General features: G+C 39.4%; 1 protein-coding gene across 1 annotated transcript in view; it reads left to right on the top strand.

Annotated features, from left to right (window-relative positions):
• Nucleotides 1-13,579, top strand: part of CCDC173 (coiled-coil domain containing 173) — a 56,660-nt gene that overhangs the window by 18,127 nt on the left and 24,954 nt on the right. Inside the window, exons 3-4 of the mRNA XM_023189703.1 lie at nucleotides 1,457-1,630; nucleotides 1,728-1,921. Of these exons, the coding sequence (XP_023045471.1) occupies nucleotides 1,457-1,630; nucleotides 1,728-1,921 (368 nt within the window). The remainder of the gene's footprint in view (nucleotides 1-1,456; nucleotides 1,631-1,727; nucleotides 1,922-13,579) is intronic.

Raw genomic sequence — 13,579 nt, 5'->3', positions numbered from 1 at the left:
TGTATGCATTTGTAAACTCTACACTAAAAGGGCACTTGTAAATTATAGCATAGAAAACCTGATTTGAAAAAGGTCCCTGGTACATAAAGGGATAGGGGATGGGGATATATTCTTTTTTTTTTTTTTTTTTTAATGCAGAAGTAGCACATATAATGCTTTAAATCTCCATGGGTATTAAAGATGAATAATAAATGATGATTCATCTTACCAGCAGCAAGACTGTCTATAAACCCGTAGTAGTAAAAACTATGATATAGACACAGAGGTTGACAAAATAATAAGTCAGAAGAGAGAACCTAGAAACAACCCACGTTATATATTGGAACTTGACATATGACAAAAATGTCATTGTAAAAAGGAAAGGAAAGGATGGGAATTCAACAACTGATACTGGGGTAATTGGCATATGAAAGAGATTAAATTACATCTTAATAGTACAGAATACAGAAAAATGGATTTCAGCCAGACTAAATACCTAAATTTAAAAGGCAAAACACTAAAACTTTTAACATAAATAATAGAATATCTTCAGGATATCAAAGTAAATAAGGTTTTCTTAAGACATAGGAAATAGGACCAATAAGGAAAAGGAAGACCTCATATGACGTGAGGAATGGAGGCCTCAGAGTTATAGAAGAATATATAAAATATACAACTATTGGTTTTTTAAAGGAGCAAAAGTAGTAAGATATCTATTTATTGTGTAACTGTAGAGAGGAACTTTGGAAGTAAACAAAAGGAACTATTAGCAGTTATCTTAGAATGAGAGGAGATTGCAGATGGGTTGGAAGGTGATATAGTTTGGATGTGTGTCCCCATTCAGATATCATATTGAAATGTAATTCCCAATGTTGGAGGTGGGGCCTGGTGGGAGGTGATTGGATCATGGGGGCAGATTTCTCATAAATGGTTTAGCACCATGCCCATTGGTACTGTTCTCGAAATAGTGACTGTGTTCTCGTGACATCTGGTCGTTTGAAAGTGTGTAGTACCTCCTTCCTCCACTTTCGTTTCTCCTCTGGCCATGACATGCCTGCTTCCCGTTTGTCTTCCACCACGATTGTAAGTTTCCTGAGGCCTCTCCAGAAGCTGAGCAGATGCCAACATCATCCTTCCTGTACAGCCTACAGAACTGTGAGCTAATTAAATCTCTTTCCTTTATAAATTACCCAGTCTCTGGTATTTCTTTATAGAAATGTGAGAACAGATTAATACAAAAGGAGAAGTTCATATACCTCTATAATATTTTGGGATTTTGAACCATGTAATGTGTTATCTACCTAAAAAAGTCAGTCTAAAAAATAAGCTAATAAATGTAGCCTCATATTTTATTTATTAATAAAATATTATAAATACAATAAAAACATAATAAAAGCTCAAATTATAATATTATGTTAAATTGTAGTAAAATTAAATTGAAAAATGAAAACAAAAGATTGTGTTTGTCTTTTTACAGGGGATGAAAGAACAGAAACTTGAAGCCAAAAAGAAGCGTGATGAAGAAATAGAGGCAGAAAGACAAATTCTGGATCTGGAAGAAGAAATACACAAACAAGGAAAAAGAAAAAAGGCCATCGAAAATGCAAAGCAATGTCAATTTTACCAGACAGAAAGAGTGAAAAACTTTCATGTACTACTTGGGTTTTCTTGTATTTTTATATATATTTAACATATCTATACATAATTAGGCATCATTTTCTTAAAGTACTATAATTTTTCTTTTGTAGTCAGGACTTCTTCTTAGTAGAGTTATGAAAGAACGTGATGCCCAGATTGAATTCCGAAAGAGTAAGATAAAATCAGATAAAAAATGGGAGGAACAATTGAAACTCAACATTGAAAAAGCTTTTAAAGAAGAACAAGAAAAAGCAGAAAAACGACACAGAGAAAGGGTGGCTCTTGCCAAAGATCATCTAAAACAGTATGTATACATAAAATACCTTTTTGTACCTTTCTCTTTTTTTCATAATGGTTGTAGCTTTTTTCTGATTATAAAAGTAATACATGCTAAAATAATTAGTTAGTAGAAAAAGTACAAAAAGGAGGTTAAAAATCACTATCACTTTCTTACCCAGAGATTGTATATTGGTTATTATTGTCATAATAATGCAACATAATACACAACCACGCAATCTAGTGGCATATAAAAAAAAAACATGTTTACTTCTCATGCATCTGGGGGTTGGCTGAGCTAGGCTGGAATCAGGTAAGCAGCTTTTCTTCAAGCTGTAGGACTGGCTGGGTTTGTTTATTGTTGTGGAGAGGATTCTGATCCGCTTCATGTGTATACATTCTGAGGTTCAGGATGAAGCAGCCACATGGGGCAACTTTTCACATGGTATTGACAGAGATGCAAGAGAGGGAGCCCAAGCTTGCAAGAACACAGCTAAACCCAAAGTCAATGGACAAGGAAGTATACTTGACCTTCCATCAGTCTAAAGCAAGTCACATGGCCAACCCCAAAAACAATAATGGAACAGGGAAGTGGACTTCCATTAAAGTGAGGCAGGAAGGGGAAGGGAGTGAATCTTTTTTGAACGGTAAATCTAAACTACCATAGAAGTTACTATTATTGTTTTGGTATATAGCCATGTGGAGTTTTTTATGAAGGATTCATCAGGCTTATTGAAATATAATTTGCATTCAGTAAAATTCACCCTTTAAAAAGTATAGCTGCGTAACTACCACTCAAATCAAGATATAGAACATTTCCATCACCCCCAAAATTTCCCTCATGCCCCTTTGCTGTATAAGTTCTATCCCCTGCTCTTAGCCTCTGGAAGTCATTGATCTAGTGATAGACTTTTTTTTCTGAATGTATATACTCACGTTTTATAAAATGACATTTGAATTAGCAATATTGCCTTATTACATGCTTTTTTCATGTACCTGCATGTCATATGTATAATTATTTATCAAAATCACCTTATGTCTAAATGACACAGACATCAGTTCTCAGAATATATATATTGCCAAATTGTGTATTTTTCAATTCAGTCCTTAGTAACGAGGGTAGAAAAACCTTTGGATTTATTGTAATTTTTTTCTTTGGCAGTGTAGAGATCTAAACGTTTGTACAAGTTAGGGACAAAGCCATTGGCAGAGGGAGGCAAGTATTTGACCAGTGAATCACTTGTGTTTGAGAAATCCCTTGTTATATTGCAGCTCAGAAGTGGCAGTCAGATTTCCAGCAAGCTACCTGGCAAGTGCTAACACCTTTACAGGCTGTCTGTCCTCCTATAGCCTTTGTATCTAGGCTGTGTTTGGGCCACAGCATGTTTTTTCCTTGTAGTATTTGTCAGTAGGTTAGAGGTTCAAGCTGGTGTAGGATTTATTTTAGTTATTCCTTTGGCATATCTTCAGTGCAGTCTCAGAAATGTTCATCAAGCTCTGATGTCAGCATAAATTCCTTTACTTTTCATGGTGGGCTTTGTCCTTGTGGATGGTGACCAAGTGTTACCTATCCTCACTGTACTCTCAACTGTTCTATTTTCCTTTGAGATGTCTTGAAAATTCAGTTATGTGGCTAAGACTAATGGTATAGAATTTATATTGGTTGCATTGTGGGGAATTAGGAGAGGAAGGATGTTGTGATGGTTAATATTAGATGTCAACTTGATTGGATTGAAGGATGCCTAGATGGCCGGTAAAGTATCATTTCTGGGTGTGTCTGCGAGGGTGTCACCAGAGGAGATAGATGTTTGAGTCAGTGGTCTGGGAGAAGAAGACCCACGCTCAATGTGGGTCGGCACCATCCAGTCAGCTGCCAGCACAGCTAGAACAAAGCAGGCAGAAGAAGGTGGGCTAATCTTGGTTGCTTGCTGAGCCTTCTGGCTTCCTTATTCATCAGTGCCAGATGCTTCCTTCTGCTTTTCCTGCCCTTGGACGTCAGATCCCAGGTTCTTCCATCATTAGACTCTGGGACTTGCACCAGTGGCTTGCTGGGGGCTCTCGGGCCTTTGGCCACAGACTGAAGGCTGCACTGTGAGCTTCCCTGGTTTTGAGGCTTTTGGACTCCGACTGAACACTACTGGTTTCTCTCTTCCTCAGTTTGCAGACAGCCTAATGTGGGACTTCGCCTTGTAATAGTGTGAGCTAATTCTCCCAAATAAACTCACACATACACACACACCCTCTTGGTTCTGTTTCTCTGGAGAACCCCTGACTAATAGAGATGTTCAACATGTGAACCTGGGTTGCCAATTTGTTTCCAAAGTCCTACAGCTTAAATTTAATAAGAAACATTCAAGTCTGTAATTGATGTTTCTTTTTTTTTTTTTTTTTTTTTTTTGTTGAGACGGAGTCTCGCTCTGTCACGGCCCAGGCTGGAGCGCAGTGGCCGGATCTCAGCTCACTGCAAGCTCCGCCTCCCAGGTTTACGCCATTCTCCTGCTTCAGCCTCCCGAGTAGCTGGGACTACAGGCGCCCGCCACCTCGCCCGGCTAGTTTTTTGTATTTTTTAGTAGAGACGGGGTTTCACCGTGTTAGCCAGGATGGTCTCGATCTCTTGACCTCGTGATCCGCCCGTCTCGGCCTCCCAAAGTGCTGTGATTACAGGCTTAAGCCACCGCGCCCGGCCTCAAGTCTGTAATTGAAAACAACATAGGAAATTATAAATCTATTATTATATATTTGTTTAAGTATATGAATTTACAAACTTATCACCAAGCTGTATTCTGCTGAATGTTTATTCGTGTATGGGTTTTATAGAATTCAGAATGCGTGTTACTTTAAAATACTGTTAGGAATAGTGATGAACCTATAAAAAACCTCTTTAAACCAATAGAAATGGAATAATAGCACTGGCGTTTACCTAAGTTGGGAAGAGGAGCATGTAGCAGAAAAGAGACGCAAAGGAGAATTCCTTTCCCCTTTCTTAAATAAGAGTTTATTCAGGAGCAAAATTTCAAAATAGGCTATTTATTCATTCGTTAGGATATTCCTTCCTTCATTCATTCATACAACATTTATTGAACAACCTCCATTTGCCAGTCACTATTCTAGTCATTGAGAATACAAAGATGAATATGATACAATCTTCTTAAGAAGTTCATGGCTGGGCATGGTGGCTCATGCCTCCCAATCCCAGCACTTTGGGAGGCCAAGGTGGGTGGATCACTTGAGGTCAGGAGTTCGAGACCAGCCTGACCAACATGGTGAAACCCCGTCTCTACTAAAAAAATACAAAATTAGCCAGGCATGGTGGTGCATGCCTGTAATCCCAGCTACTCAGGAAGCTGAGGCAGGAGAATTGCTTGAACCTGGGAGGTGAAGGTTGCAGTGAGCTGAGATTGTGCCATTGCACTCCAGCCTGGGGAACAAGAGAGAAACTGCATCTCAAAAAAAAAAAAAAAAAGTTCAGAATCTGGGAGCAGAGAGCACAGAAATGGAACAAATAATTAGAATATAATGATAAATATTATTTTGGCAAATATGTGTAGAGGGTGTGTGGAAGCATGTAAAATGAGTATCTGACCCAGTCTAGAGAAGGTTTTTCAGAAGAAACTGGCTCCTGCACCTAATTGCAAAGAGTGAATAGTAATAAGCCACGCTAAGAGTGGGCTGTAGAGGTATTTTAAGCACAGGTGAAGGCCCAGAGTGGGATAGAATATGGTGGATTTGGAGAACTCCAAGTAGTCAAGATGGCTATAGTATAAAAGATGAAAGATAAGGTTGGAGAGAGAGGCTGGGAACAGCTCATGGTGTCTTTTAAAGGTCCTGTGCCTTAAGGCCTGCCAGAATTTGGAATGACTGTCTTCTTTGGGCAAAGACCATATTTTAATTATTTTTATCACAAAGAAATGGAAATTGCAGAATACCAAGGGGCAAGTCTCTTTTTGCGTGCCCTATTAATTGTATTACCAAGTGCTACCTTGTGGTGATTTAAAATATTTCCACACATTCTTTGATACTCCTTCCTTCAGAGGATGGAGCCCAATTTATTTCCCTCTTAAGTGTGGCTATACATAGTAACTCATTTCCAAGAAATAGAATGTGTCAGAAATAATGGTGTGTGACATCTAAGCTTAGGATACTAAAGGCATTGTGGCTTTCTCCTTGCTGTCTCCCATGGATTGCTCATTGGGGAATCTAACTGCCGTGGTGTAAGGATACTCGAGTGGATCAATGGAGAGGTCCATGTGGCAAGGACCTGAGGTGTCCTGACACCAAATATGTGAAAGTGGATTCTCCAGCTTCCTTTAAGCCCCTGGATGACTGCTACTTCAACTGGCATCTTGACTACAACATTAGTTGGGAACCATCCAACTAACTCACTCTCAGATTCCTGACTCTCAGGACTGGTATGAGATAATAAGTGTTTATTGTTTTAAGCTGTTAAGTTTCAGAGTAATTAGTTATTCAGGAATAGAAAATTGAAACACATTACACAGCTGCTGGCCCTGTGCCTGAAAGTGAAAATTTTCAGATACTTTCTAAACAATCTATAAACTCCAGACCTCAGAAGCATATGCTACTGTGGGGCTTTGACTAGTATAAGAGTCTTTGTGTGACTCATAGCCCAGTGGGTATGATGGAGATATGACAAATAAGATACCACAGTGACACCAAAATCCCAAAATAGAGGGATTTTGACCAGGAATCTTATACATAATTATTAAAAAGAAACTTAACACCATAGCTATAGACACTGTATAGGTCTTCTTTCTTCTATATATAGGTAAGTCTTTCTCTAGGAACAGACACATAGACTTTGCTTAAGAAAAAAACTCACTAATTACTGTCTGTTAATCCCATCAGCTTCACACACAAAAAAAGAAAAAATGGTCATAGGATAGTTTGCATCACTTTTCCCTGGATAAAGATTATTTAGGGAAAGAGTAGAAAGAGAGAAGAGGGCTTAAGTGATCTCATCCGTTTTGCAGATGTAAGTACCATCCTAAATCTGATAGCTCTAGTCTAGACCATCCCTTTGAACCCCAGCTTCACATATCCAGCTGCTTCTATGGTATCTCCATTTCAATGTCTCATAGTACCTCAAACTTAAAATGTCTACACAGAATTATTGATTTCCAGTGGCATCTTTATCCAACCAGTTTTTCAAACCAGAAATCTAAGAATTCACCTTGATTCCTCATTTTTCTTTATCTTCCACATCAGATCTCTAAGCAATTCATTTTGATTTTTTTCTCCAAAACAAATCATGAATTTAATTTATCATATAAGATGGCAAACTTAATTGAGGAATATTGTGTGTGTTCTGACTAGTTTATCATCTAGTCCAGGCCACCCTCATATATTCCATGGGTTATTGTATTAGACTCTTAATTGGCCTCACATTATTTATTTGCCAAATTCTTCTTTACTTATCATCCAGAGATATTTTATCAAGATGAAAATTGATCATATTATTATTCTACCTTAAGCACTTCAATGGCTTTCCATTCAACTTAAAATAAAATAGAAATTTGACATTCCCTGCAAGGCCCTGTATGATCTGGCCTGCCTATTTCTCAACCTCCTCTCCTACCATTCTGTCCTCTTAGTTATGATGCCTCCGTTACACTGATGTTCCAGGGCCTGGAGCACCTACCAAACCCTTGCTTGCCTCATGTTTTCTCTACTGTCTGCAATTTTACCTGTCCATTCTTCATCTGTGGACCTCTTACCAGCTCAGAGAGGCCTTCCTGTCTTAGAGTTCAACTTCGCTGAAAGTTATCTAAGTATGGCTGGGTGCGGTGGCTCAAGCCTGTAATCCCAGCACTTTGGGAGGCCAAGACAGGCGGATCACGAGGTCAGAAGATCGAGACCATCCTGGCTAACACGGTGAAACCCTGTCTCTACTAAAAAAAATACAAAAACTAGCCGGGCGAGGTGGCGGGCGCCTGTAGTCCCAGCTCCTCGGGAGGCTGAGGCAGGAGAATGGCGTAAACCCGGGAGGCGGAGCTTGCAGTGAGCTGAGATCCGGCCACTGCACTCCAGTCCGGGCGACAGAGCGAGACTCTGCCTCAAAAAAAAAAAAAAAAAAAAAAAAAGTTATCTAAGTACCTCAATTATTACTCTTTTACTTAGTCTCTTATTTTTTAAAAAACACTACTTGTAATTATATTGTCTATTTATAGGCATACCTTGTTTGATTGTGCTTGCAGCTATTGTGTTTTTTTTACAAATCGAAGGTTTGTGGCAACCCTGCATTGAGCGAATTTATCAGCACCATTTGTTCAGCAGCATGTCACTTTATGTCTCTGTGTCTCATTTTGGTAATTCTCGCAGTATTTCAAATTCCTCAATATTACTATATCTATTATGGTGATCTGTGATCGGTGATCTTTGATGTTACTATTGTAATGTTTTGAGGTGCCATGAACTGCACCCATATAAGATGGCAAACTTAATTGAGGAATATTGTGTGTGTTCTGACTGCTCTACCAAGCACTGTTCCCCTATCTCTGTCTCTTTCCTTGGGCCTCCTTATTCCCTGAGACACAACAATATTGAAATCAGGCCAATTAATAACCTTATAATGGCCTCTAAGTGTTCAAATGAAAGGAAGAGGTGCACGCCTCTCACTTGAAGTCAAAAGCTAGAAATAATTAAGCTTAGTGAGGAAGACATGTCAAAAGCCAAAAGAGGCTGAAAGCTGAGTCTCTTCCACCAAACAGCCAAGCTGTGAATGCAAGGAAAAGTTCTTGAAAGAAATTAAAAGTGCTACTCTAGTGAGCACACAAATGATAAGAGAGCCAAACACCCTTATTGCTGATATGGAGAAAATTCTAGTGGTTTGGATAGAAGCTCAAACCAGCCCTGACATTCCCTTAAGCCAAAGCCTAATCCAGAACAAGGTCCTAACTCTCTTCAACTGTGTGATGGCTGGAGAGGTACAGACACTGCAGAAGAAAAACTTGAAGCTAGCAGAAGTTGGTTCATGAGGTTTGAGGAAAGAAGCTGCCTCCATGACATAAATGTACAAGGTGAAGCATCAAGTGCTAATGTAAAAGCTGCAGCAAGTTATCCAGAAGATTTGGCTAAAATCATTGATGAAAGTGGCCTCACTAAACAATAGATTTCCAGTGTGGATGAAGCAGTCTTACATTGGAAGAAAATGCCATCTAGGACTTTCATAGCTAGAAGAGAAATCAATGCCTGGCTTCAAAGCTTCAAAGGCAGACTGACTCACTTGTTAGCAGCTAATGTAGCTGGTGACTTTAAGTTGAAGCCAATGCTCATTTACCATTCTAAAAATCCTAGGACCCTTAAGAATTATGTTAAATCTTCTCTGCCTGGGCTCTGGAAATGGAACTACAAAGCTAAGATGACATCACATGTGTTTACAGCAAGGCTTACTGAATATTTTAAGCCCACTATTGACATCTACGGCTCAGAAAAAAATATTCCTTTCAAAATATTACTGATCACTGACAATGCACCTGGTCATTGTCAGTGATCAGTAATAAGAGCTCTGATGGAGATATACAGGAGATTAATGTTGTTTTCATGGCTGTTAACATAACATCCATTCTGCAGCCCATGGATCAAGGAGTAATTTAGACTTTCAAGTCTTACTATTAAAGAAATGCATTTCAGAAGACTGTAGCTACCATAGATAATGATTCCTCTAATGGATCTGGGGAAAGTAAATTGAAAACCTTCTGGAAAGAATTCACCATTCCAGTTGCTGTTAAGAACATTTGGGCCAGGTGCAGTGGCTCATGCCTATAATTCCAGCACTTTGGGAGGCTGAGGTGGATGGATCGCCTGTGGTCAGGAGTTTGAGACCAGCCTGGCCAACATGGTCAAACCCTGTCTCTACTAAAAATACAAAAATTAGCCAGGCATGGTGGTGGGCATCTTTAATCCCAACTACTCGGGAGGCTGAGGCAGGAGAATCTCTTGAACCTGGGGGGCAGAGGTTGCAGTGAGCTGAGATTACACCATTGCACTCCAGTCTGGGCAACAAGAGTGAAACTCCATCTCAAAAAAAAAAAAAAAAAAAAGAACATTTGTGATTCATGGAAGAAAGTTAAAATATCAACATTAATAAGAGTTTGGAAGAAGTTGATTTCAGCCTTCATGGATGACTTTCTCCACATCTTCAGTGGAGAAAGTAACTGCAGATGTGGTGTCAATAGCAAGAGACCTAGAATTAGAAGTGGAGCCTGAAGATGTGAGTGAATTGCTGCAACCTCATGATAAAACTTGAATGGATGAGAAGCTGATTCTTACGGATGAGCAAAGAAAGTGGTTTCTTGAGATGAAATCTGCTGTGGGTGAAGATGCTGTGAAAACCATTCAAATGACAGCAAAGGATTTAGGATATTATATAAACTTAGTTGATAAAGCAGTAGCAGGTTGAGAGACTCTAATTTTGAAGGAAGTTCTACTGTGGGTTAAATGCCATCCAAAAGCATTACATACTACAGAGAAACCTTCTGTGAAGAGTAATCAATATAGCAGACTTCATTGTCGTCTTATTTATTTTCTGTTTTCTTTTCTTTTTCTCTTTCTTTCTTTCTTTTTTTTTTTTTTTTTGACAGAGTCTCGCTCTGTTGCCCAGGTTGGAGTGCAGTGGCGCGGTCTCGGCTCACTGCAAGCTCTGCCTCCTGGGTTCACGCCATTCTCCTGCCTCAGCCTCCCGAGTAGCTGGGACTACAGGCGCCCGCCACCACGCCCGGCTAATTTTTTGTATTTTTAGTAGAGACGGGGTTTCACCGTGTTAGCCAGGATGGTCTCAATCTCCTGACCTCGTGATCTGCCCGCCTCAGCCTCCCAAAGTGCTGGGATTACAGGCGTCAGTCACTGCGCCCGGCCCATTGTTGTCTTATTTTAAATAAATTGCCACAGCCACTTCAGCCTTCAAAAACCACCACCCTGATCAGTCAGCACCCATCAATGTCAAGGCAAGACCCTCTATTAGCAGAAAGATTCTGACTTCTTGAAGGCTGTGATGGTTGTTAGCATGTTTTAGCAATGAAGTATTTTTTAATTAAGGTGTATACATTTTCTAGACATGATGCTATTGTATACTTAATAGACTACAGTATAGTGTAAACATAACTTTTATATGCAATGGGAAATCAAAACATTTGAATGGCTTACTTTATTGAGATATTCATTTTATTGCAGCAGTTTGGAACCAAACCCACAATATCTCTGAGATATGCCTGTACTTTGTTTGTTTTTGCTGGTCTCCCTCACTAGAATGTGAGCTTCTTGAGTGAGCCATGTCTGTTTTATCATTGTAGTAGAAATTCAATAAATAGTAGGTAAATGAATGAGAGGTCTAAGGATTAGAGAAGAGTTAGGTATAATTCTTAAGTCCCTAGCATAGGTAACTGAAAAGATGATGGTATTGTTCACCAAAATAAAGAAAAGAGACCAAAAGGGTCAGTTTAGAAGAGAAGGATGATGAATTTGGTTTTAGATGTAGAGAAGGTAAAGTACCTATGTAATAGCCAGGTGATGATGCCTAATGGGTTGTCTCTATAAGAATCAAGGTAGGCTGGGCATGGTGGCTCATGCCTATCATCCTAGCAGTTTGGGAGGTCAAGTGGGGAGGATCACTTGAGCCCAGGAGTTCAAAGACCATTCTGGGTAACATAGTGAGACCCCTGTGGAGTCCTAATTAGGGAAAAGTAGTTGGGCTGGTGGGAGCAAGGAAAAGCAAAAAGGAAGATGCAGATAAGCTACAAGCCTGCCTTTTTTCCTGGTTCAGGACACATAGCCCTTCTGCACAAATAATTCACAATCTTCCTGTGCTCAACTACCACCAGCCACCTGCAAGTAAGCTCACTGCAACCTTGGTGTTATCAGTACTGCATAAAGCCCTCCTCAGCATACAGCATAAACACTATCCTATAAAATCTCCAGCAAGTCTTGTTTCCTCACCGCCAGCCTGTCTCTTGCAGGCTGCTTATTGCTTCACTGACAATGTATTTTTATACTTTTTCTAATAAAGCTGTCTTTCTTTATCTACAATTGTCTTGGCAAATTCTTTTACCCCCATGCTAATACCCAGATAGCCGTCCTTCCCCTGCAACAACTCTCTCTCTCTCAAAAAAAAAAAAAAAAAAAAAAAAAAATAGCTGGAATTAGCTGGGTGTGGTGGTACACACCTGTAGTTCCAGCTTGGGAGGCTGAGGCAGAAGGATCACTTGAACCCAGGAGTTTGAGGTTGCAGTGAGCTACGAGGTTGCAGTGAGCTATGATTGTGACACTACACTCCAGCCTGGATGAGAGAGTGAGACCCTGTCTCAAAAAACAATTTTTAAAAATGAAAGAATCAAACTTGTCTAATGTAATAGAGAGAGAGAGAGAGAGAACTCAGTTTGGATGTTTGACTACTGACTTCGTTTTTAGGCCTCACTCTCACTTCCCTTTTGGCCCTACATCTGTGCAGGCTGACAAGAAGGGTCCTGGAACTCTCCTCCTCCTCTTTTGGCACCAGTACTTAATTTAAATCCCTCCTGCTCAGAAACTTTTCCTCAGTCCCACCTCTTAGCCATAATAAAGGCCCCAAACCCACTCCCTCTGCTTTGTCCAAAGCAATCAAGACCTACTTGTGCCTGCCCAGCTCTTCCCAGGAGTCCCTCATGTGAGTAATACTTTCTACCAAGTTTCCTTGGGATGTAATGTCATCAGTCTGGACATCTGAACCAAATTTTGGGTAGTGGTCTTTCCTGCTTTTACAGGAGAACTGTGCAACATCTATGTAAGCCCAAGAATCAGATCTGTGCTAGATAAGTACAGATTTGGAACCTTCAGAATGTGAATCAAGGATAGCAAGGAGCTGAGTCAAGGAGAGCAAGGCGTTGACATATTCAGCTCTGATTTCCTGGTAGTGGCTGCCCAATGCATTGTTTGAGAAGGACCAAGGATCAGCAGGAAAGAGTTTTGTGTTGGTTGCTGACATCTGCTTTGGGAATGGGAGTTGGAAATAATGATATGAATGTTATGTATTTTTTCCTTGAACTAGTGGATCTCAAATTTACTTCAGCAAGTTAACTTTGCATTAAGCCAAATTAATGGCATATAGATGACAAGTCTATTCAAACTACCCAAACTAAGGAGAAAGTCTTTTTTGACAGCTAATTAAATTTTTAATTATTGTAAATTATTGTGTAAGTCACTGGCAATATATTATATTTTAACTGACATTAGAGGCATTTTTGTTATTCTTAGAATAGGTAATTTTTTTTGCTGAAGTGACAAATTATCCAATGGATGCATAGTTATAATGTTAGTAATTTCCAGATTTGCTAAGAAATGCTAAAGTTGAAAAATTTTAAAGCATCTTGTTTTCCCTTAAAAGTAGCAATTAAAAAATTTCAAAAGCTTCTGTTTTTAGAATTGGATAAATCTCTTTTTATAATGTTCTTCAAATCTTTCTTTTTTTTGAGACAGAGTCTTGCTTTCACCCAGGCCAGAGTGCAGTGGCGTGATCTCAGCTCTCTGCAACCTCTGCCACCCAGGTTCAAGCGATATCCTGCCTCAGCCTCCCAAGTAACTGGGTCTACAGGTGGGCACCACCACATCTGGCTAAATTTTTTTTTTTTTTTTTAGAAGAGATGAATTTTATTTTTTATTTTTTATTTTTTATTATACTTTAAGTTCTAGGGTACAT

The sequence above is a fragment of the Piliocolobus tephrosceles genome, chromosome 11, assembly GCF_002776525.5.
Source record: "Piliocolobus tephrosceles isolate RC106 chromosome 11, ASM277652v3, whole genome shotgun sequence".
NCBI classification, from domain to species: domain Eukaryota; kingdom Metazoa; phylum Chordata; class Mammalia; order Primates; family Cercopithecidae; genus Piliocolobus; species Piliocolobus tephrosceles.
Note: the sequence above shows the minus strand (reverse complement) of the source record. Positions and strands in the feature narration are given on the sequence as shown.